The 25,076-nt window shown below is 35.1% G+C and overlaps 1 protein-coding gene across 3 annotated transcripts in view; it reads right to left on the reverse strand.

The window, feature by feature from the left end:
- Nucleotides 1-2,117: 2,117 nt before the first annotated feature.
- Nucleotides 2,118-25,076, reverse strand: part of LOC142341419 (uncharacterized) — a 57,207-nt gene continuing 34,248 nt past the window's right edge. For all 3 annotated transcript variants that reach the window (XM_075392350.1, XM_075392349.1, XM_075392348.1), the window contains one exon: nt 2,118-3,303. In XM_075392350.1, the coding sequence (XP_075248465.1) occupies nt 3,024-3,303 (280 nt within the window). In that variant the 3' untranslated portion in view covers nt 2,118-3,023. The remainder of the gene's footprint in view (nt 3,304-25,076) is intronic.

Here is a 25,076-nt window from a genome sequence, read left to right on the forward strand (position 1 = left end):
TAATTTTGTATCATTTCTTATTAATAATGGAATAAATATAAAAATAAAAGAAAATATAAATTTATTGAAAAGTATAGATAATTTGAAATAAAAAGTATAAAAAAAATTATCAAAAAAGAGGGATTCACTCTTTAAGAGCGAAAAAGAGCGATCTTTTCTACTGGGGATCACTCCGAATAAGAGTGAATCACTCTTTAAGAGTGAAATGTAAATTTTGCTTTGATTTTTTGTTTTATTTTTGATTTTAATTTTTATCAAATTTAGAGCTAATATATAGTAGTGGATAAAACAAGGGAACCAACAAGCAGTAAAATTTGGCCCTAATCGACATGCGCGATTAGCGTTAGGAGAAAGGGACAAATTTTACTGGTGGTTGAATCCCTTGTTTTAATTCAATCACCCTTTGAATCCCTGCACACAGTCATTACACAGTAAATCATTAAATTAAAATATGTCGCGTGCATCTGGCGCGTGGGGGGGGGGGGGTGCAAATGATATGGACCCACTAAGATGGGGGGGGGGAACAAACGGAAAAGATCCAATATTTAATTAGCTTCTTTGCATCCAACTATTCCACTGATTAAAGCTCCCCATTAATTGCATTGATTAATTGCTCCAGATTATTGGATCAATAGCATGTTTTAGCACTCGTAACGTTCAATACTTCGTACCAATTGAAATTGGAATCTAAAGGTTTGCAGATAATGACTTCATTTGAACTCATGGCACTTAATAGTATGCTAATATCATCTAGGTAAACATGCTTGATACTCTAGATTCTCTATTTGGAAAACTAACTTTGAATCAGTTGGGTGACCTTAACTTAAACCCTACATGTCCATCAAGTCCGTCACTCTTACTAAGCACACAATAGATTGTTAACACAAGCAAAGTAGCATTTCTCAAAGCAGCTATGTCATTCTATACCCACTACCACCACTAAATGACATAACATTAAGACGAGTGTGTGGAAAGTCTATCGAGTTTTATAGAGTAACGTGGTTGTTGTATGACTAATGATTATTCAAAGCACAAACTTTGAAACGAAGAGAACCTTGACTCGAAGAGATCAAGACGAGATCTCAAAACTCGGCATAACTGAGCAAATCTGGTCCTATGGAGTACCTACCCCAGTATCAACACTCCCGCTCAAATTCTATGCAACAACAGCTGTCACCTTTGAATCATCTTTATTCATCATTTTTTTTAATTAATCATATTGAACCATGTTTAAATCTGACGATAACTGATCTCATTTAGCTCCCAGCTTCTCCATTTTCTTCTTGCCTTCTGAAAACTGTTTAAAAGAAACTTGAATAGTAAAAAATTAATTAACAGCAGATTGATTCCGCAGTAATGTATATTATCAAGCTAGTCTTTGGGTATAACAAGTTAGGATGGATAATTTAAATTGAAATAGAGCACCATTTGTAGTAAACTTTGAAAAAGAGAAGAAAAAGACAACTACTACTTAGATTGTTCAAAACTAAAGTGTACAAAATTATCAAAACAAGTCAAAGCTGCAGTTTAAGTGTGTGTCTGTGTACGTGTCGTGTTGTTTATCCATGTCGAGTATACATTTATGCAAATTTAACAGTGGTTATGATAGATTTCTCTAAATGTGATAACTTTTTATCAGACTAGCGCATCTCATGCTAATGATGATAATTCAAATATCAATGCACATCGAAAGAATATATTTAAAAATACAATTTTTGAGATAGTTGCTTTGTTTGTTGCGTGTGTACAATTATGATGCACTGCATGATCATATGAAAAACGAAGGGAAGGCAGCCAAACATAGACAGAATGTTGGGCAATTGAAGGAAAAACCTAAACAAGTGTAGTGAAAAATGAGGATAGTAGCGAAATTCAATTGAGTACTTTTAGAGGGACTAATATTAAGAGGTATTTGGATTATAGTAAAACAGTATTTGTAAATAGTTTTTAGCATCAACCTAATATTTGGTTTCACACCGCAACCAACAAGAATACTGGGATCTATTCTGCCTTTACACCCCTCAGATCTTTGTGATATTTTTTACATTGTAACGCGCTATATAATAACAAATAAGTTGTTAATGGAATTTTGTAAACTACACTTAGGGGGGGGGGGGGGGTTGTTGGCAGAATAGATCTGGAAAACTGCACTGAAAAGCACCCAAAAGTTTGTTAGGGTCAACTAAAGTAGTGACAAAAAGAAAGAGCAGAAGTGTTATGCGATTATAACAGTCATTTTCTGCACAATTTCAAGTGCGTCCAGCATTGAGGATAAGTATTGACAGTCAAAGATAGCACATTCGGTAATGTTGAAATTAAAAGTGACGTTTGCAACGAGCGAATGAATATATGTAGTGCAATAAAGGCTGAAGTTTGTCAACTTCTTTTGGCTTTTTCTTTTCAGTGACTTCTCACTGAACGATTTAATGAGCATTCGAAACAATCTCCACAAAATAGAAAGACTAGAACGTGATCAGTGTATATTTAGGGTGAAAAATCTGAGTCCATTTGTGCATATAATTCAACTCAAATAAGGGCAACAGTTTAGCGGGATGTTCGGGCATTGGGGGTAAACAACTCATTTCAATTCTTCATACATTGATACAATATTATATGCCCACGAGCGTGATCAATAAATAACAAATGATCCAATCAAACTATAACATCTAGATGGCAAACTTTGGGTGAAATTCTAAGTTTTCACTAATCTATTCCTTCTAAAATTTACATGTTAAATAAGTTATTAGTAATTAATGAGGTGCTTCTAATTGGTGTCAACTTTCCTTTTGCAACTGTTTCCTTTTCATCCCCGCGGAGCATGCACAGATATATTTGATCATTTTTTAGCTCTATCTTATCATATATAAAATATAATGGATATTCCCATCTTCTATCGAACTTTACCACAAACATTTTTAACTTATGCAAACCATTATGGGTGGTAAAACACGAATTAATTTGTTTGTCCATTCAGAGCAAATATTTTGTTCAGGGGCGAAAAAGAGACAAATGTCAGATAATATTCATCTGTATTTAAATTGTGTGGAGCAGGCACTTGACGGTGGACAACACAAGTTCACACCTCCACCATTCCCACCACTGGGCGAGGAGGCAGTGGGCAAACAGGATCCACACACATTGTCATTGCAACCTCCACTGCCGTTGGGACAACGAGTACCGGAGGAAGTGGGCGTATTGCCAGCTGTGTTTGTGGCGGCAGTAGATCCAAACTTCCGAATCCTTTTAAGGCCAATCTGTCTTAATAGTTGGAGACCAATCGATGTTTTCTTCTGAGACGGTTGTCTGAAACATATCAATCGCTTTCATAACTCAAAACACATATTTCAAAGCAAAATACAGTCTACAAAGGAAAACTTTGTATTAAAAACCTCCTCTCCAGGACGGTTTAACCGAGAAACGTTTCGTTTCAAGCCCTTATCTTGCCAAAACAGGATCAAAAACAAAATAAATTTCAGTGGCGCTAAAAACAGACTGGTCTGCAACGAGATTGTTGAATAAACAGTTCAACATTGAATAGATTCTTCTGTCAATTGGAGCCTTTTAAAAAATACGTGCATTGGAAAAAATATACAGGATTGATGGTTAGAGCCATGCTCTACACTACTGAGACCTGAATTGGCGAATTACCACTGAAACGTACGAAAAAAGGCGACGTGCATAAAGCAAAACTGCACTAAAACAAACGGGGGGCCTCAGATTTTCAGACATGTCCTTATTACGCTGTTGATAGCGCAGGTTCTAACCTCGTTGCTTGGTAATTAGGATTATAACCGACCATTTTGAAGCGACCATTTGGTTGAATAAAATTGAGCTACAAAACCTTGTTTCAGCGCACTATTAAAATAAAAAAAAACTGACGAAAACTGGGGTGCTCCATTGCGTTTAAATGCTTAACGTTTTGATTATCAATTTAGATCACCCAAATACCACTACTCTTTTTCACTCCACAATTTTATTGTATTGATCTACTTCGACGATTTGAAAAAAATTACACCATAACTTATAGTTTTTTCGCTTTTTTATTACATCGGTAGAACAGAAATCGGCATATAAATTTGACTTCTTGTCGGCTCCAAAATGTGCCAACAGACCTTTAAAAAGACAAGAACAGTCCACTGAGCTCAGCTACCACTATGACAGTTTTTATTTAAAAAATGTAAGCTGAAAATCAAAAAAGCTCAAAGAAGGAAACCAAACTGAAAAACGAGAAGTTTTGAAATGAATGTTTCTCAACTTTGTAAACAAACGTACTTTGAAAAAAAAAACAAAGCAGAGTACAGCAAAGCATATTAAGCGTATATTGAACACATCAAACTCCAGTTCAGCTCATTGAATTGCACGGAGCAGTTTTAAGTGTTTTTTTGTGGGGGGGGGGGGGGGTGTTGGCTCAGGGAGAGGGGAGTGACTGAGGGGTCAAACTGTTAAGATTAAGAACCACCCTTCACTCCGTAGAAGTGTCTCCTCAAAACTTCAACGAATCAGTATAATTAGAGACTAGTAAGGCGTAATTGTCTAACAGAGCTGCGCAGTCACTTAATACCCTTTCACCGTTACCTGTTAATCGTTTAAAAGGACGAAAACTCAAAAGGGTCAGACCAAAGGTCAAGCGAAAAACCGCATACAAAGACCACAAGACTAAGCTAACTGCAAAACACTTAGTTTGCGAGCAACTAATTGCATCATCTGCGAGATCAGTCACCCACCCAATACTCGGCACAGAAATATTAAACTACAATTTAAAAAAAGAAAACCCGAATATACATAAATTTAAATTATTTGGTTCAGTAAAAAGAGCCTTCTCTAGTTTTCAAGCTTCAATTCATAGAAGAAACACTTGAAAATTGTTCTCAATTAAGAACTGATCAAAAAAAATAAATCAAGAACCATAAAATGAGAAGAAATAGGCAAAACAAAACGACAAAATTTGCTCAGATGTAATCGATTTTCTTAAAAAACAACTCAAAATAAATGTCAATCAAATAGAGAGTGTAATATTCGCTTAAGTCTTCCAAACGCAATATTACCACTTTAGATAATTGAGAGAAACACCTTTCACTGAAAAAGTTGGGAGTTTTAAAGCTAAATTCAAGAGCAATTAATTAGAATTGCTTAGTAAATTTTTTTTACACTTACCTTTCTCGGTCTCTCAAATAAGTGACATGAACAAAAAACTACTCTATGTTCTCTCAGCTCTTCAACAATTTGACCTAAACACTTTGTTTTCAGGCATTTCACTTCCTGTTTCAAATACACTCCCACAAAATTACCGATAAAAAGACGCTCTGCGAATATTCCTCTTCGAATCGTACAAAAGACAAACGTCGTACAAGAGTCGTTCAAATTATTTGAATTGTAAAAATAGGGAAACTATAATATCCGGCTCAGAAGATGATGGCGGCTATTAAAACATTAACCGACAAATGTCGGAAGAATTGCTCTTGAACGATAGACGAGGCAATTTAATTCATGGTCTTTAGTCCAGATTAATTTTTCTTTATGGGTGCAAAAAATATTTGACCCCACCTGGATTCGAACCACTGACCTCTCACTCCACGGCCACCCGCACTAACCACTGCACTACGAGTCACTAAATTTTTCAATGCTGCAACCGATTTTATACTAGCAACTTCGGAGCACTAGAGATCACTCAAGAAACATACCCGGCAGATTGCCGGAAAATAGCCGCCGTTGATACCAATAAGCATGATTGGGATTGAGAGAATAAAAGATATTGAAAAAAAAAGATTTTTGTACAAAAACATTTTTTTAGTCCCATTTATTTTGATGGCTTTTCGTAGTTGAACATACTTCTGTTTCTTGGAGAGGGGCTACAATCAATACCAATAAGCATAAGAGATGGTAACTAAGACTTATAGGAACGACGTTCAAATAGCGGAGTAGTAATAGAGTGAGTGATAGTCCCCGGGGGGGTGGGGACCCCATGTATTAAGATAGGGTATAGCGGTATTTTCGGAGTAGGGTCCCCCTCCATGTATTAAGATAGGGAATAGAATCTCCATGTATTAAGATAGGGTATAGGCGCGTACATGTATTAAGATTAGGAATAGAATCTCCATGTATTAAGATTAGGGATAGAATCTCCATGTATTAAGATTAGGAATAGAATCTCCATGTATTAAGATTAGGAATAGAATCTCCATGTATTAAGATTAGGAATAGAATATCCATGTATTAAGATTGTGTATAGCCGCCATGTATTAAGATTAGTCATAGCGGCCAACATGTATTAAGATTAGTTATAGCGGTCGACATCTATAAAGATTAGTTATAGCGGTCGACATCTATTAAGATTAGTTATAGCGGTCGACATGTATTAAGATTAGTTATAGCGGTCGACATGTATTAAGATTAGTTATAGCGGTCGACATCTATAAAGATTAGTTATAGCGGTCGACATCTATTAAGATTAGTTATAGCGGTCGACATGTATTAAGATTAGTTATAGCGGTTGACATGTTTTAAGATTATTTACATCCGCTGACATATACTAAGATTAGGGGTATTTTTTGAAAAATTGTTGAGATTTTTGTACATTTTTACGCCGTTTTTTCAATAATTTCTAAATATTCTCTTCTGATTGGTTAAAAATGACAGCTTTTTTAAAAAAATTGAATTGAAAAAGTTATAAATAACAGACATAGTATAAATTATGCACATCAAAATACAAAATCACTCAAACATTTACATTAAATTGGTATAAATTATTAAAAAAAGTGAAAACCGAGGTACATTTAGCCGAGTGGGTTAATAAATTCGACAAAAAGGAAAAACTTGCGTAGCTAACTGAGTAAAAGGTACAATTGTTAAAAACTAATGTCGACCTTATTGGGCACCAGCTTAGTTTATACCCCAGTAATCAAATTTACATAATTACTAATAAAATTTAGTACATGCACATCATGAACATTGTTCAAGTTTGTTTGTATTTGTAAAAATTGAAATAGATGAAAAGCAGCATAAATAGTGTAGAACCCACACAAGTTTTCCATTTTTTGGAGTGGTCTGTGTATCATTTTCTGATACTTTTTATTCAAAAATTTGTAATGTGTGATTGATCGTGCTAGAGAATCCGCATAGTAATAGTTCCTATTGAGGCGACCAATCATTATCCAATGTTCACCAGCTTCACTGCTTGGGGAAGTGTTGATGATTGCAAAAGTAAATTTGGGCAAATTTGGGACAAAATCTGCTGGAAAGGATCCAATATACCGGAATTTAAGCTCTGGAATACGTTCAATAATGTCACGAAGTGAGGTGTTATCCATGACAAATAAGTTTTCTTTTCTTTATCTCACAAGCTACGTTTGTACAAGGATTCCTGACAGAGCAATCAAGTTGAAAACTGTCGTTCTGTTGAGAGAAGCAACAATCTTTGGATTTTGTGATTTTGTCAACCGTTTCGTCCTGGGTGCTGGGATGAAACAAAACAATAATTATAAAAAGTCCAAGGAAAATTAGCAAAGGAATATAAATATATATATTTGAAGTTAGTCTGCCCCAGTTCACATCCATTAGTTAACTAACAATTGATGTAGAGAACAACAGCTAGATAGAGAGGTTAAGCCTACAAATGTTCCAACAAAGTACATAAAATTGAAAAAATGATAAAAAATTATTAGACATTTTTAGCAACAGTCCCAAACTGATCAATTTTGACAGTGGACATCCTTTCTCCCAGAACAATGATTTCTGTTACGTTTCTTAGTGAACGATCAAAAAACATTTCCAATCGAATACTTTCACCACTGAGTTCAGGGTAATGAATATTTTCGCCAGCATCTTGAAGTGAGATCGAATACAAGTATGTAGTGGTTCTGAAACTGATGATTCGGTAACGCAGGAATTTCCTCGTTAAAATTCATTGCTTTCATTGTTGTTACGTATGCTCTACAAGCATTAGTTGTATCAAGCGATACTATAGCTCTACCTCCGCGAACAATTCTAAGTTCTCGCAAACCAAATTTCTGATAATGGAAAGGATTTTCTTGAAAATGTCCTGTGAATGCCGAATTGGTGTTCATCGCAATAGCTACTCTTCTGATTGGAGCATTGTTAAAAACATTTTCCTGAATAAACTGGTTCTGTCCTGAGGGATAATAAATGTACGTGCAATGGTTTCCATAAAGTTGTAACAAGCAGGTTGATGAGTTAATTGGTATTTGATAGTCTGGTGATACACTTCGTTAACAACCACGCGTCGTGTAAATAAGTAACAGTCAAGAACCTTAAGGGAAACGTGAGGATTGTAGGAAATCATGTAAAAAGTAGGTCTTGCACGAATCAATTTCAATCTTACTTTTGTATTTGGAAGCAGTAACTTTTCACATTGAAACAGGTCAATAGCTAATTTACCGTAGTAAGTGCTTCCATTTTTCAGCAGAAGTTCTTCCTGTCGGTCTATAAACGGGCTCTTCTGATAATCACTAGGTTCTTTTTCAAATTCGTATCCATGACAAGCCAAAATGCCTTCATTATTTCTCGTTGAAGCATTAAATTCATTGGAAATTAAAGCCTTGTGTCCATAGAGACCATTTGAGTTGTACACTTGTTGATTGTTCAGATACACTTCACAGTTGGAGAAGAGTGAGTGTAAAAAATTGTTGACATGAGCTAGATAATGTAAATCGTCATCTGTGAAAGACATACCCATATCTGGTTTTCCATGCTCATCTTTTTTCATAAAGTCATCAAACAATCTTCCCTTTTGTAGTCCAACTTTGATTTGAAGGTGGATATCTCTCATATCAAGATAGATGCTTCTATCTGTTTCAAATTCAAATTCAATGCTGCTTTCATCCAGTGAAGTACTAGGATAAACTTCTTGAACATGAGAAGACTCAATTGGTTCCAAAACAGGAATTTTGTCAAAAATCTCCAAGCAAGAGTTTGTAAAGTGTCTATATCGAAAATTGGAATCGTTTGTTGACTTTTCTCGTTCGACAACGTCGACTGATTTTTGGAGGTGATCTACGAATAATGCGACGTTTTCTTGTTTTTCCTGCACCTAGCTGTTTACGAAAAGTTTTCTTTCCAACATCAGCAGCGACAGATTTGAGTTTTTTCTTCCCAGTCAAAACATTTCCAATTTCAGGAGCAGCCATTTCAATTAAATCAGCTCCCACTCTTTTTGCTGCTGGGACAACATATCGTCTCAAAAACGGAATTGCTGTCCTCCCAATTGTTTGCGCCAAAGCTCCAAATCCCCTACCCCTTTGTCTGGCATATCCGCGAAAATACGGTAAATCACTATCAGCAACCATTTTTTACAGTCTTAATTCTAAAAATGATTTTCAGAAGTTTTTCTAAACATTAGTACTGCTCTAGTTACTCCAACAGAGTTGAAAGGTACTTTTTCACCATAAGAGTCTCGGAGCTCTAATTTTATGCTGTGGAATGAATTTTTCAGAATTTTTTTAAACTGTAGGTTTGGAAAATTTTGATAATTCATGTATTGGCCAGTTGAGACGATGTCTCCATTCTTAACTTTTGATATAAAAGGAATGCATCGTAAAAGAGCAGCTTTTGTATCCCCCACAATGTTGTATTCAACAATATCACTATATATCATCAATGTATGTATTCGTACAATGTCATAAGGGAACTTGGGAAAATGTGGACCAGCACCACTCATGAAAACACCCATCCCATAAACAGCTTCTTCACATCCAAAGACATGACAAAGATCAGCAATAAATATAACAAGTAAAGAATTCTCATTGGGAAGACTCAAAGAAATTCGCTGTGTAATTTTGTTAACGTGTAATCTCATTGGTGTTTTTTCATACTTTTCTCGTTCCTGAACTTTTTTGTTCACTTCGTTTACAATATCAGAGATCGAAGGATATAGACCTGGATCAAGTGTGTAATAGTCTGATGGTTTTGTATTTGGTTTTGCTTCATCTACATAGAAAAATTTCCCTTCCGTGATGTTTTGGTACAAGGAAGGATAAGATAGTTCTGTAATTGCAACCTCCCATTCTCCTTCGAGATTAATTTGTTCCGGAAGAAAGTTTGTAAAAGAACTTAATGTACTATTTGGATAACAATCAAAGGAAGCATTCGAAACCAACTCTACAGTAAAAGAATTCATATCTAAATGATACACTTTGCAAGCTCTTGTTCATAAAATTTGCCTAGAATTTCATCACCTTGTTCTCCATGAAGGTTATAGGTTGGTGGTTTTAAAGTCGCAATTTTAACAATTTCAAAAACTTCACTTGTGAATTGAGACTTGTAACCTTTTCTAAATGGGATATCGTACTTGGAGATTCGAACTTTGTCTCCAATTTTAAAGCGTGGTATTTTGTACTCAATAATAGGGTTTTTGTAAAAAAATTGACAAAAAATCTGAATTTTAAACGTTTTTGGGGGATTTACCTATAGATCTGTTAACTCTTGTATTCATAGTGTTAACAAAACTATCCATTTTGTGAACGTATTTATCGCCGTTTTCCTCCATGTAGCGATAGATCATGTTTTTTAAAGATCTAATTGCTCTTTCTGCTACAGCAGCTTTTGTTTCACTTCTTGTAGAGTAGATTTTGATGTCTCTACTCTTGCAAAATTTTTTGAATTCTCCCCCGAACTCAGTACCTTGATCAACCCAAACTTTATCAGGTTTAGTGTTCTTCCTTAACATTTTTATAAAGACAGCTACAGCATCAGAGGCATATTTTGACTTCATTGATTGAACACGGACCAGGCGAGATAAGACGTCAACACATATCAATAAGTATTTCACACCGTAATTAAATTCAGACAATTTATCCATAAAAGCCAAATCAAGGCACCAAATCTCATTGATACGTTTTGCAAAAGCAGGTAATCTTTTGAAATGTCCAATTGCTCGTCTAAATTTTGTGTAAGAATTCTTTCTGTATAAAAAATCAGTAACCTTCTTCTTTGACAACCCACTGGCTTTCTGAAGGTTTTGAACTGAACCATATGCGGCTTTTCCTTCCCTGTACAACCTCTGTAGCTTGGCTTTTTCAGATTTGGAAAGGGATCCAGCTTCCTCGTTCTTTGCTTTTGGCATCTTTGTTTAAAATTTTATGTGGATTTATGCCGATTGCGTCAAGAATTGTGTAATAAATATCGGGACATTCAACGTTTTTCTTCTTCAGAGCGTATACAAAATCCACAAATGCAACGTTTGTATCTCTTCCGTCTAACAAAATGGAGGCAGATAGGGATAGTTTTGTGCGAGGTGAATTTAAAATTTCATTGATAAGTGATTCGTTGCTAGAAGACTTTGTTTTAGCGTTAACTTTTCTATAAACAGTTTCCAAATTTTTTGGAACCGAATCCTGTTTTTCGTTATATTTGTCCAATCTTTGAGGTGATAACCTGATTTTTTGATCATAAAGTTTTTGAGGAATCAAAACAAACTGATCCATTTCAAGAGAGACGATTAATGATTGACGGAGTTAAAATTGATATAAGACTGATGCCTTTTTTGGAACTCATGATCTGTCTTCTTTTACTGAGGCTTGTTCTTTTTAAAATAAGAAGATGAATTTCTTCTCTGAACTTTAAAACTTCTTGTTTTTGAATTTCTCTTAGCTCTCCTCTTAGAAGGTTTACTATGCACTCGTTTAGAAACTGGATAAAGTCTTTGGGACAATTCTTGAGAAAAGTTATTTTGAAGCTCTGGGAATATTTCTGGAACGCGATCAGAGTAGAGAGATGTTGTGTGCTCATCGTTCAAAAATGTGATCTGTTGCTTGCTTTGAGGTAGGAAAAATAAAGATGGTGTTGAACCACTGTTAGTACAGTATCTCAGAGAGTCGACTGTTTTTGGAGTCAAGTCAATAAGTAAATGACCATAGGGAACTGAAGTTGCTGTGGTATACCAGTCTTTTAGTTGAGATCCCAATCCCAACTGTTGACTGAGCGTGTTTATTTGTAAGACGTCTCTGGGTGATTTGAATAAAACAATATGGGTGTTCTGTAGTTCAATATCCCTTCCTAGTCGGCTTTGATGAAAGAGATTGTGCTTTATGTACACTGTACTTAAACCTTTATGTCTACCAGCAGTAGCTATTTTTACAAATTCTTTAGAACTAGAAATTTCTTCACAAGAGTCATCAAAAATAAGTAAATACTTTGTTCCATTATTAGGTAATTTTTGTATCAACTCAAAATTAGTCCGTAAAGAGATTGATAGTGTTGATAAAAATAGTAAATTTTGTCAAATTCTGGTTGAAAAGTTCCAAAAACTAACCAATCATGGATGAGTTGGGATTTCCCAGATCCACTTGGTCCAACCAATGAAATAAAAACTCGTTCCTTCGTGGAAATTATTTTGTTCATAATTTTGGAGAAGGTAAAATATATCCAACTGTACTCGACAAAATGGCGATCCAAACTGTTGTCTCCTCACAAGTCTCAGCTAATATAATTCTTAGGATCCAACAAGCTAAAATCAATAGTATGACAAAGAACTGGGACAAAAAAACTACTAAAGACCGGTTACACGTCTGTCCAAAACATTTCCAAGATTGACGTTCTTGATTATTGTCATCAAAGACAAAATTACCTAATTGAAGCCCCTTATCAGTGTGATCAGTCATTTATACGCTATCTTCTTCCCTAGGGATAAAGGAACTGTGCAACTGAATTGAAACGTAAACAACGAAAAAAATTCCAAAAATTAATAAAAAGATAAGTGAACTAAACATAACACACAACCAAATTATTGTTCCCTCAGATGAATCAGTGAGAAAAAGCATCAAAATTGAAAAAAGTACCAAAGTTAGGAGCAAGACTATGAAAGAATAATAAATTATGGGAACACAGTATTTGTAGATATTTTTTGACCAACTCATTCTCTTATACTAATTTCAGAGGATAAAAAATTACAAATAAAAATGATGAATTACAATCACAAATACAAACATTAAATATTATCAAAAAAATTTAAAGTCCATATCCCATAAACGTAAGCCTTCTTTTCTACACAATGAAGAGTCTTCTTGTGTCGATAGGGGTAGTTGCTGCAATTCCATTCAACATCCTTGTTTTCTAATAGTTTGGAAGCCTTCGGACAACCAAGATCATCAAGATTTTCCACATCCTTACACAAGTAGGGTGATAAAATTTTGCATTTTTCAAGTCCTTTAGCAAAGTACTCTGTTGTTGGTGAACAATGTTGATGTATAATAAAAGCCAACTCAGAATAATCAAGCTTTCCATGGTTCCAATTTATACCGTGCATATTTTTTGTATTCCATTTTGCTTGAGAAGTCGGCTTGTAGTCTTTAGGTGGGAGAAAACTGTATCCAAGTACAATTCCGTCCTTAAAGATTCCCAACTCTTTGATAATTTTTCCTTCTAAGCATTCAATATCTAGTACAACGAGAGGCATTCTTTCTTCTGGGATGATTTTTCAAAAAATGATTAACAGTCTAGCATTTTGAAAATACGTGGATGACAAATTTTTATAAAGATACAAAATAACAGACCAGTAATGTGACCCAAGAGACATGAGCTCGGAAATTGAGGTAACATGTAACAATAACCGGGTCCTTGGTTTGTAGTTGCTTTAACCGCTCCAGCAGAATCGTGTAAAATTGCATGTAAACGAAACACTTTCGATCTTGCTAGGAAAAAGTCCAGAATTGAATTACCGTATCCAATAAGTCCTCCGTGGGGGAAGTTTTGGTCAATTTCCTCCAAATTAATGTTTTGATCCCAAATTTTACATGCAGCCAGGAAACAGTTTTTTCGTTTTTCGTTGTTGGGAAACATTGGAAAAATACTACTGTAACAATTAAAAATGTTTAGAAGTGTGACAATCTCCATCAATTGTTTTCTTTATTTATCTAAAGTGATACTGGTCTTTTTGAAAGTCTCTACATAAGAAAGAAGGTCAGGAAGATGTTCCAATATTTTTTTGTATTCCTCCTTTTTTAGTTCAATTTTTGTCAAAAAACTCCATTGAACTCCGTTCCAACGATGTTGTGAAATGGAAATTTCGTGTTTATCAGATTGATATATTAAAGTAGTGCGTCGTAATCCGTTATGAATAACCCACTTTAGTTCTGAAAAATTGGACTCACTGTCAAGTTTATCAATTTTGGAAAAATTTAGAGCTTCAAGAACTGTATAAGAAGACTTTTTTAGTTCGTAGTGAAGTCTAACGTGGAATACTTTAGATTTATTTCTTAGACTCAGAAAAATATTTCTGGAGGAACCAATATTCCAACTCATTTTCAGTTTGAAAAAAAGAAAAATGATTCAAATAGTATGAATTAAAAAGTCAAATACATAATAAAATTACACATTTATTGAAATGTACATTGTTGAAAATTAGAAAAGTCCTTCAGATTTTGTATCAACTCCTTGAATTCATCCAGAGTGTAGCTGACATAAGTCACTTGTTTGAACTCGTTGTTCTTCTTTCGACAAAAAAGTCGAATTTGTACATAAGTTGAAGCTGGGTTGTCCTTGATGTATTGGAGGAAAGTAACATAGAGTCTGCGATTTCGTCCAATGCTAATCTCTCTCACTTTGTGACACTGTTCCAGCACGTGTTCCATTCCTATGTTTTTGTCGAATTGGGGTTGGTTTTCTCTCATCTCCAGTTCTCCATTGAGAAGATCCTCCTTGAAGCAGAACTTCTTAAACTCATAGTCTCCAATTCGCAGTTGCTGGTACTTTTCAAAATTCCCAGAATTGTCTTTTCTAAAGACTTGGAAGGTTGGTTCAGTATAAAGTTGTCCGTTTCTGGAAATCTGGGACATAGTAAATCTCCCAAATCTTTTTGAATTGGAACCAAAGTCCATATAAAAAGGAACCGAATCAGTCCCTGGTTTTGGTGAGGATTGAGTGTACATTGAAGGAGCACTCGAAAGAAAAGGTGATACTTTAGAGAGAGACATTTCAACAACTTGAGCTTAGAGTGAAAGAGAAAATAAATGATGTATTTGTATGCAATTCCTCTCAATAACTTAAAATTTCCTTTTATGGTAATGACGTCATGTATACCCATAAAAGGTATGCTAAATGACGTTATTTCCTCCTAGGGTAATCTAATCGGAAATCTTGAGGTTCGCAAATTTTTTGACCAGAATTTCAAACGGATCCTGGTGTTTAGCTCGTCTGTGTTGCATTAAAGAAAAATAGTGCTTGAAATATTTTGAACAAGTATAACAACGAATTTTTTTAGCCTTCTGTTTCTTGAACTTTATCATTTCGAAAATGGGTTTTTATGGAAACAGAACTTGTTACCTCTAAAAATAGAAATTACGTTACCGTAATTTTTGTTTCCATATATAGGTTTTTTAGTGTTATCCCGATATAGAAATGGCAGCAATAATGTGTCAGGTTTTACCTCAATTTTACAGAGATTTTAATGACTAGACAATATTCATTTCTGTATCAGTTAATGAGTATAAACCTTATCTACTCACTAAAAAATACTCCGTTGCTACTCATAATGACAACTTTTGTCCATTAAAGACTTGTCGCTACCACATTATTCTCATTTTATCCTCAGTGAAAGAGATACTAGAGAAAAAGGAAAAATTGTCTTATGTTTATCAAACAGTTGATTGCTTGTACACACTCTATAAACATCAGTTCTTTGGTTCCATTATAGAAGAGTCAGGAGTGGCCTTTACTCAGTTAACCAGAGCGGTAGAGCACAACTTGGAGAATAAGTACGTGGAAAAAGTGCCCAGTATCTCCAAAAAACGATTGAGCAGAAAGAAGTTCAAGCGTCACCTTCTACGCGCTGAGCAAAGAAATGCGAGTACTCAAACCCTTGGATCATCTTTTCTAGATAGGGTGCATTCCCTTAGAAATTCAAAGTATGAGAGTGAATTTATAAAGATTGTTGATTGTTTGTTAGATGGACATGGCATAATTGATAATCATCTTTTGTATCTTGAAATTAGAAAATAAAGCATATAATTTCTTGCCTGTGATTTGCATTTACCTTTATAATTTAAATTAACTTATTGTTAAAAATCAATTTTTCAAAAACTTTTCTTACAAATCAAAAATTCAAACAACTTTTTTATTAAATATCGACAAAAATTTCAACCTTTTCTCTTAAAAATCGAAAATTTTTTCAACAATTTCTGTTAAATATCGAGCTTTGAATTGAAAAAGTTTTCTTGAATGTCGAAAAAATTTTCAAAAACTGTCATTTAAAAACGCAAAAAATTTTCATTTTTCATCATTTTACGGTATAATTTTGCGCAAATAAAAGAAATTGTCTTTACATTTTAAAATGACAACTTTCGAACTTGTTTTGTTTCAATAAATATCAATTTTTAAAACAAAGATTTTTATTAAAAATTGAAAAAGTAATTCAGTTTTTTTCTTAAAAATCAATTTTTAAACGACCGTTTTTGTTAAGAAACAGAATTTTTATCAAATTGTTCTTAAAATTTTGACAAAAATTGCTGTGTTTTTTTCAACATAGCTTGCATAGTGTTTGTAGTAAAGAAAAAGTTCCACTAAAAAAGAAATGAATTCAGACAAAAGTATAAATACACCACAAGTAATTCAAGTATAAAATTTACAATATCAGGTTCATTCAAAAAGAGTTCTCACAACGTGGTCTGGCAAGTTTTGAATCTCATTGCCAAATGGACGGACTCTTTCAACGATTGCTGGAGGCTCTGTAGGTCGAACACTGATGGGGGTTACCGGAACTTCATCAGTCAGCACAATGGGGTTGTGAGCTGTTCCGTCCTCTATGGAGGGGGTTGTCATTGACGGTGTAGTTGACATATCAGTCGAACCATAATACTGAGCTGGATCGAAGTTTTCCAGATCGTTAAATGACCACGTGGTGCTAGTATCAACACTCAATTCGCTTTGTTCACTGCTGCCAGCATTGCTCACTATCTGGAGAAGGCCGTTTTGCGGTTCTGGACTGGATACTTGACTTGTCTCTGGTGTATTAAACCAATTGTTGGGAATCTGTCCTTCCTCCCATGGAAATGTGTACTGAATGCTTCCAGCAACGTAGTTGTCGGGAAAATCTGTTCCGTTAACGTGAGGGTAGTGATGCCCACTGATCACAGCAACTTCGTGACCCATTGCGTGAGTTCCAAGCTGATTCTCCGTGATTGGAACCTGCCCCTGATGATATGTGTCAAACTGTTGTCGCTGGTGCTCAATAATGTGCCACACTGTGATAGGCAGGTTTAGAATTGACTCGTAGAGACCATTCGACAGGTCTCTGATGCTGATCCGAGCAGTCTCCTCTGTGAAAGAAACTGAGTAGAGAAGGCTGTTGTTCTGCACTGTAAATTCCATTTCTCAATGTGGTGAGACTAGAGTCAAAAGTAGTTGAGACAGAGGTGATGTTGTTTTTAGAGAAGAGAAAGCAAGTGATGCTGGGTGAATTTTTCAGCTCTATTTATACTAAACTCCAACCAATGAGAACAAAGTTTCCAAAAAGGGTAATGTTTAGCAGAAAAAGTGACGTTGTTTTCCAGAAAAGGAAATGTCTCAATTGTAAAGTTACCAAAGAAGGAATCAACTCATATAAAATCTAACATTACTATCCGAAACAAGTAAGCTCAATACTGAATAAACACCAAAAAAGGTAACTTTTACACGTGTTACCCTAGTTAACAGCCAAAGATGGATAAGTTAGAGGAAATGAGTTGACGTAATTGACCAAAAAAGTCAAGCTTTGATAAATTCTCTCCATCTCGTTGAATCTCAAATCGATCTCGGAAAATGTTCCAAATTTGGAACTAAATTTTTGTATATAAATGTTGGGGTGTCGTATTCCAAATCTTACTCTTACCCCCTCTGCATTATAGTCCTTGTAATAATGAAAGAACAGCGCACTCTGCAGAGATGAAGTAATTGTTACCGGTTCAGGAATTGGGATATAATTAGATTGAGACAAATTTCTGTACTGTTCCATTATCTCTGGGACATAATTCAATATGAAGAGCATTTCATACTTGTTGATGTGTAGTTCTGACGAAAAATCGAAAGATTGTTTTGTTATGTAGTCATCATACTCGAATTTTTTTATAGAAAAGGTTGCATATTCAAATCCTTTACTAAATCGGATAATTCTGTTGTTTTGAGTAAAAACGTCCAAAAAATTGTAAAAGAAATAAGAGTCAACATCAATTTCGTCTACTCTGTAAGCATCAGCGATTCCTTCCTTTCTTTTGTAAATTTTTTCCAAAAGTTGTAAGTGATTTTTGATCAACATTTTTCACAAATGAATACGGTATCAAGTAAAACTCTGTTATTATAAAAGAAAATTAAAATAGAAAAAGCAATGCATAAAATGAAATCGTTTATCTTGAGAATTAGATTTCTAAAGCTGAAGTCTGATTGGGCGGGAGGTTCTATTACAACAACATTAAGTTGTACAACGTAAACTTGTTCTTCAATAATAGATGGAAACTTTTTCTTGATCTCTCTCTTGTTGTGTTGGAAGCACATTCATTCACTAGTTTCTATTTTCAGTAAAACTAAATTTGATCTCAGGCAGTAAATTTTATCAATATTTGAGATACAAAATTTTGGACTAAATCTATACAAAATACTGTAACAATCGTGAATTTTTGAAGAATAGTTTTCTTGTTGTAATTTCTTTGGGGAAATAATCTGTATGGAAAAATTCAAGTAAAGTTTAACAAATAAGTGTGAAGAAAATGAGAAAAAAAATGTAAAGTTCGAATTTTTCGCCACGGAATGAATTTGTACATTTCAACTGAAAGCTAGTTAATTATATGCAGAACTGTCGCAATTAGAATCATATCAATCTTCTAGAATGCTCTGACATGACGCCTGAATCTAAAAATAGAAATGACGTCATTTCCATATATGGAAGGGATGAGTCATCATCGAGTACCAAAGTTACATAGCAGCTTTAAATCATTATACTTTCTGTTTTTTCAGATTCAGTTGCTTCGCAATTTACCTGAATTTTACTCAATTCATATTGAACTAACATAACAATGCCTGCTCTCGATAGAAATCTTCCAGTGAAATGCACAAAGTGCGAAAAAATGGTGGTGAAAAAGCATATGGCCAGACACAAACAGTCTTGTGATAGTGGGACTTTATCATGCCCCAAATGTCCCAACTTTTTTACAAAGAAGAAGGAAGACTTGAATTATCACCTTGCCAAGCATCATGCCCCAAAAGATGTTAAGCTTACTGTGTGTACTGTGTACTTGGAAGAGTTCCCAAGTTTTTATTCTCTTCAACAACACAAGAGGAGAAAGCATGGAACTTCGACAAAAGTTGGGACCAAATGGAGTGAAAAGCTCAAAGAAGTCCTAGAATCAGAGGAGCTAGACCAAAACAGCGAGCAATTGCAGCAGGAACTTAGTGCTTGCCAGCACTTTTTTGATGATACGGAAATGGAGAATGGGAGACATCGAGTGTTTAACTTCAAGTTGTCCAAGCTCGATCCCAATGAGATCAACGAGAAATTAAAAGAAGTTTTCGAAAAATTAAATTGTGCTGCCAAAGTGAATCTGGCTCTTGGTTTTATCCTGCGCAATGTGGACACAGATGAGTATCGATACTTTTATGCGCATGAGAACAACACTTTCTTTGAAAAATCTCATTTGCTCTGTTCAAAAGGCGACTTGATCTCTCTTCAAGACAGAGTAGAGAAAATGGATCTAGTGGAGACGTGTGCACAGGAGAGGGAACATACAAAGTGGCGATTTGCTTTGACTACTAACGTAACAATATTCTGCGCTCTCCTAAAAAACATTCCAATGGGATGTATCGATGCTGTTCTTCCTGAACAGTTACTTAGACGACCAGATGTGAATTGTCTTGTATCGAATGGTTACGGCGAGACCTACAAAGATTATCTTTGCCTGTTCAGAGCTATAGCTGTTCACTTGTACGGATCATCTGAGTTGGAAACAAATGCAGCAAATTTGTTTAGTGCTTTTCTTCATGAATCCGGACATGATGCAATCAACTTCAGGGGTGTATCAATCGATCATCTCGTGTTTGTTGAAAATGCGATAAAGCATAACATCTTTATATATGATATTGATATAGAAGAAGGAGAATTCGTTGGAGAACTTGCAAGAAGAAGTGTTGAAATGTACGAAAAGAACATTAATTTACTGCGATACAACAATCATATATGCTACGTGGATGATATTAACACATTCTTTAAACGATTCCGTTGCCCCAGTTGCGATACATTTATAAAGTACGTAATTTCAACCGTCATGTAAAATCCTGCAAAGACAGAGTACAGCATATTTATCCAAAGTGTGTATGCTCTGCGAGATACTTTGTTTGATAAACTCGATGCATTTGGAATTTCCTACAACGATGATCAAAAATTGTTCAAAAACTTGGCTATTTTTGACTTTGAATCTATCTGCGTTCCCACTGAAGAGTTAAAAGATACAAATACAACTACTTGGATTGGAAAACATGAGCCAATATCTGTCTCCATTTCCTCCAACTTGATTGAAGAACCTGTGTTTCTATGCGACAAAGACCCTAAGAACCTGATTGTTTCTTTTGTCGAAGCTCTTGAGGAGTTAGCTAACAAGAGTAAAACCGAAATGCAAACAAAATTTGCATCAATTCAAGAGATAATCAATAGCCGAGTTAAAGCCATCTTTGAAAAATTGAACGAAAGGAAAGGTTGCACAAATCCTGCATCTGATTTCGAAGATGAGTGTATTGAGGAGGAGGAGGAAGCTGATATGTCTACTCAGTTCCAACAAATGCAGAAAAATCAACTTTTGGACTTGCAACAACACTTTGAGCGTTATATCAACACATTACCTGTATTTGGATTCAACAGTGGAAAGTACATTTGAATCTCATCAAATCTTACCTTCTACCTTATCTCATTTATGAACGGGATATTCAACCTACAGTTATCAAAAAGGCAAATCATTTTGTTTCCTTCAAGTTCGGTGACGTGCAGTTCCTTGACATTCTAAATTTCTTTGGAGGAGCTACATCTCTCGATTCATTCCTCAAAGCTTACAAGACCAGCGAGACTAAAGGTTTCTTCCCATATGAATGGTTCGATTCTCCAAATAAACTTGACGCACCTTTTCGACCCCCCTATGAATGTTTCTTCAGTAAGCTGAAGGATCACAACCCTTTGGAGAAAGAATTCACTGACTTTACTAAATTGCTGAACAGTGGACTATCTCAACAAGAAGCTCTGAAAAAATTGAGACTGAAAGAAGTTCCTCCATCTGGAGTCGACAACTACAAGTACTTGAAAGTGATTTGGGAGGAAGAGCAAATGTCTACATTTAGAGATTTTGTCAAGTGGTACAACAACAAGGATGTTGTTCCAACACTAGAAGCAATGCAAAAATGATAGAATTTTATCACAACAAAGGAATCGACATGTTAAAACTCGGATGTACACTTCCCAATTTAGCAAACATTTGTCTTCACCAGTCAACAAACCACAAATTTTTCCCATTTGTTGAAAGTGACAAGGATTTACATGATAAAATACGCGAGGACATGACTGGTGGACCTTCTATTGTGTTCACAAGAAAGGCAGTAGTTGATCAAACCTTTATCAGGAATTCAGAAAATATTTGTAAATCTATCGTGGGTATTGATCCTAGTCAACTCTATCCCTTTATAATGTGTCAAGAAATGCCAACAGGAATTTACACACGGTGGGAAGTCGACACAAATTCTCAAAAATTCAAAGCTCGAAACAATAAATTTGGAACATTTGGGAACATGGTCATGTCTTATCTCCAATCACAACGCCCAGAATGCATAATTGAAAGCTATTATACAACCGGGAAACAGAAAAAGATTGACTGTTTTAGCGTGGACGGTTTTTGTGCTCATTGTGACACAGTATTCGAAGCTATGGGTTGTTATTTCCATTTTTGCCCATGTAAAGAATCTCGAGCAAGCCTCTCGGTGGAGGAAATGCAGAGAGGAATCAGAAAAAGAGAACATGATGAACTGAGAAGAGACTATTTGAGAAACAAAGGATACAATATTGTTGAAGTCTGGGAGTGTAAATGGTGGGAACGTGTTAAAGAAGAGGAAAATGTTAGAAATCACGTGGGGAAGAACTTTCCCTTCAAACTACCTATGAAGCAAGAGTCTCTTTTAGCGAAAATAAGAGATGGGAAAATGTTCGGATATGTACAGTGCGATCTCGAAGTTCCAGACGGATTAAAATACAAGTTCTCTAATTTCCCTCCTATTTTTAAGAACTTTAATGTCAGTCGAGCCGATATTGGAGAATATATGAGAGAGTATGCAATTGAAAACAACCTACTCAAACAACCTCAACGAATGTTGATTTCGAGCTTCAAGTTGGAAAATGGGACAATCATTACACCTTTACTCAACTTTTATCTCAGTCTTGGTCTGAAATGTACAAAGATATATAGATTTGTACAATACACACCCAAAAAATGCTTCAACAATTTTGTTCAGTCAGTGGTAGATGCTAGAAGAGCGGGTGATGAAAATACTGATTCTAGCGTTGTGGCTGAGACAATGAAATTGTTGGGTAACAGCTCTTATGGGTATCAAATTATGGACAGAAGTAGACACACAGAGACCAAGTACCTGAATGATGAGAAGACGCACAAAGCAATCAATGGAAAAATGTTTAAGCGTCTGAACAATGTGTCAAAAGAAATTTACGAAGTTGAGTTTGCAAAATCGAAAATTGAGCATCGAGAACCTATAATAGTTGGATTCTTCATACTTCAGTACGCTAAATTACGTATGTTGGAGCTCTACTATAACTTCTTCGACAGATTTTGCAATGTTGATAAATTCGAAGAGTTAGAGATGGATACAGATTCTCTTTATTTAGCCCTAGCGCACGAGAAGTTGTATGATTGTATTCGACCTGCTAAAAAGGAAGAATGGGAGACTTTGCGAGAAAAGGACTGTGATGATTCCTTCAGAGCAGATGCCTCACACAACTTTTTCCCTAGAACATGTTGTTCTAAGCATAAGAAGCATGATAAACGGGAGCCAGGTCTTTTCAAGGAAGAATTCAGATGCACCGAAATGATTTGTCTCTGCAGTAAAACCTATTGTTGCTACGATGCTAAGTCGGACAAGTACAAATTCAGTAGCAAAGGCCTGAACAAAAGAACTCTGGAAGAGACTGGAGATGGACCAATGGAAAAATATCGACGAGTGATGGATGAAATTATCAACCTTACTTCGACAAATAGAGGTTTCAGAACAATAAATCATTGTGTTGCTACATATGAACAGACAAAGAAAGGGTTATCCTATTTCTATCCCAAGCGAGTAGTTGTAGCTGACGGTATCCATACCGAACCCCTCAAATTGTAGATCTTTTATAATAACTTTTATTCTTCTCCAATGTGTGATTTTTTATTATTTTGTCTTTGTGAATTTTTATAATTATGCTTTAAACTTTATACCAATTTAATGTAAATGTTTGAGTGATTTTGTATTTTGATGTGCATAATTTATACTATGTCTGTTATTTATAACTTTTTCAATTCAATTTTTTTTTTAAAAAAAGCTGTCATTTTTAACCAATCAGAAGAGAATATTTGAAATTATTGAAAAAACGGCGTAAAAATGTACAAAAATCTCAACAATTTTTCAAAAAATACCCCTGATCTTAATATATGTCAGCGGATATAAATAATCTTAAAACATGTCAACCGCTATAAGTAATCTTAATACATGTCGACCGCTATAACTAATCTTAATAGATGTCGACCGCTATAACTAATCTTAATACATGTCGACCGCTATAACTAATCTTAATACATGTCGACCGCTATAACTAATCTTAATACATGTTGGCCGCTATGACTAATCTTAATACATGGCGGCTATACACAATCTTAATACATGGATATTCTATTCCTAATCTTAATACATGGAGATTCTAATCCTAATCTTAATACATGGAGATTCTATTCCTAATCTTAATACATGGAGATTCTATTCCCTATCTTAATACATGGAGGGGGACCCTACTCCGAAAATACCGCTATACCCTATCTTAATACATGGGGTCCCCCCCGGGGACTATCACTCACTCTATTACTACTTAGCGGGCATCTAAAATTGGGCTTTATGGGTTTATCCCGTTTCTATTTCTGACTTCAATTTTTTATACTGACTCTGTTCATTTTGAATTGCTTCGCTGAGCAACTGATGTTCAAATTCACTTTTAGCAGAATGAGAGAAGAGAGAAACTAGCCTAGAGAAGTCAAAAATATTTCACGCAAAATGTCGAAAAAGCGGCAAAATGGTAAAGCGAAAAAGTTTGACGAAGTAAAAAAAATAGGAGCGCTATAATAGCCGGCTGAGAAGATGAGGCCGGCTATTAATGATGAACGAAAGCGTGAAAAAGTCACTTGAGAAGTCAAAGAATGTTCTAGAAGAAAAGCGCAAAATTGTCATGCGAAAAATTTGCATAAAAAAGATACACACGTTTACAATAATTGCTATGAACTTCGTTCAAGGGCAATTAAAAAAGACATATAACTGCAACAATTGCTTCTTGACTTCACGCGAGAGCAATTAATAATTTTCAAGTGGCTCAAGACTAAGTTGCAGTTGTACAGTAGCTTCTGAATCGACGAGTATTAACTTGAGTAAGACTGGTCACGTAGTGTCCTTAGCCTGCACTTACCCAAGTGCAATAGTGCTATAGTTGACTAGTTGAATTAATTATTATATGAAGATTGAAACTCAACTTACCCGTGAGTGAATTGCATGTTAAGAAAAATTGACAGCTTTGACAGAGGAAATGAATGAGCTAGAATTATTGGGCATTAGTTTAATTTTTTCCATTAGTAATAAGACACAAGCCAATTAAATGAGGTGACTGATTTAACCTTAATTGCTGGACACATGATAGAAAAAACTTTGTGAGTGAATTCAATTTTTTTGCAGAAAACAATCTGGCAACTGAAAAAATAAAGCCGATCATTTCTTAAACATCTGCTGAATGAAAAAGCAGACAGGTGGCCGATACAATCGCAAAAAACTATTTACGTGCCGTAGATTATAGAACGCAACAAGTATTTTAAGAGAGTGCACGA

This window comes from Convolutriloba macropyga, chromosome 6 (assembly GCF_964194025.1).
Source record: "Convolutriloba macropyga chromosome 6, txConMacr16.3, whole genome shotgun sequence".
Classification (NCBI taxonomy): Eukaryota; Metazoa; Xenacoelomorpha; order Acoela; family Convolutidae; genus Convolutriloba; species Convolutriloba macropyga.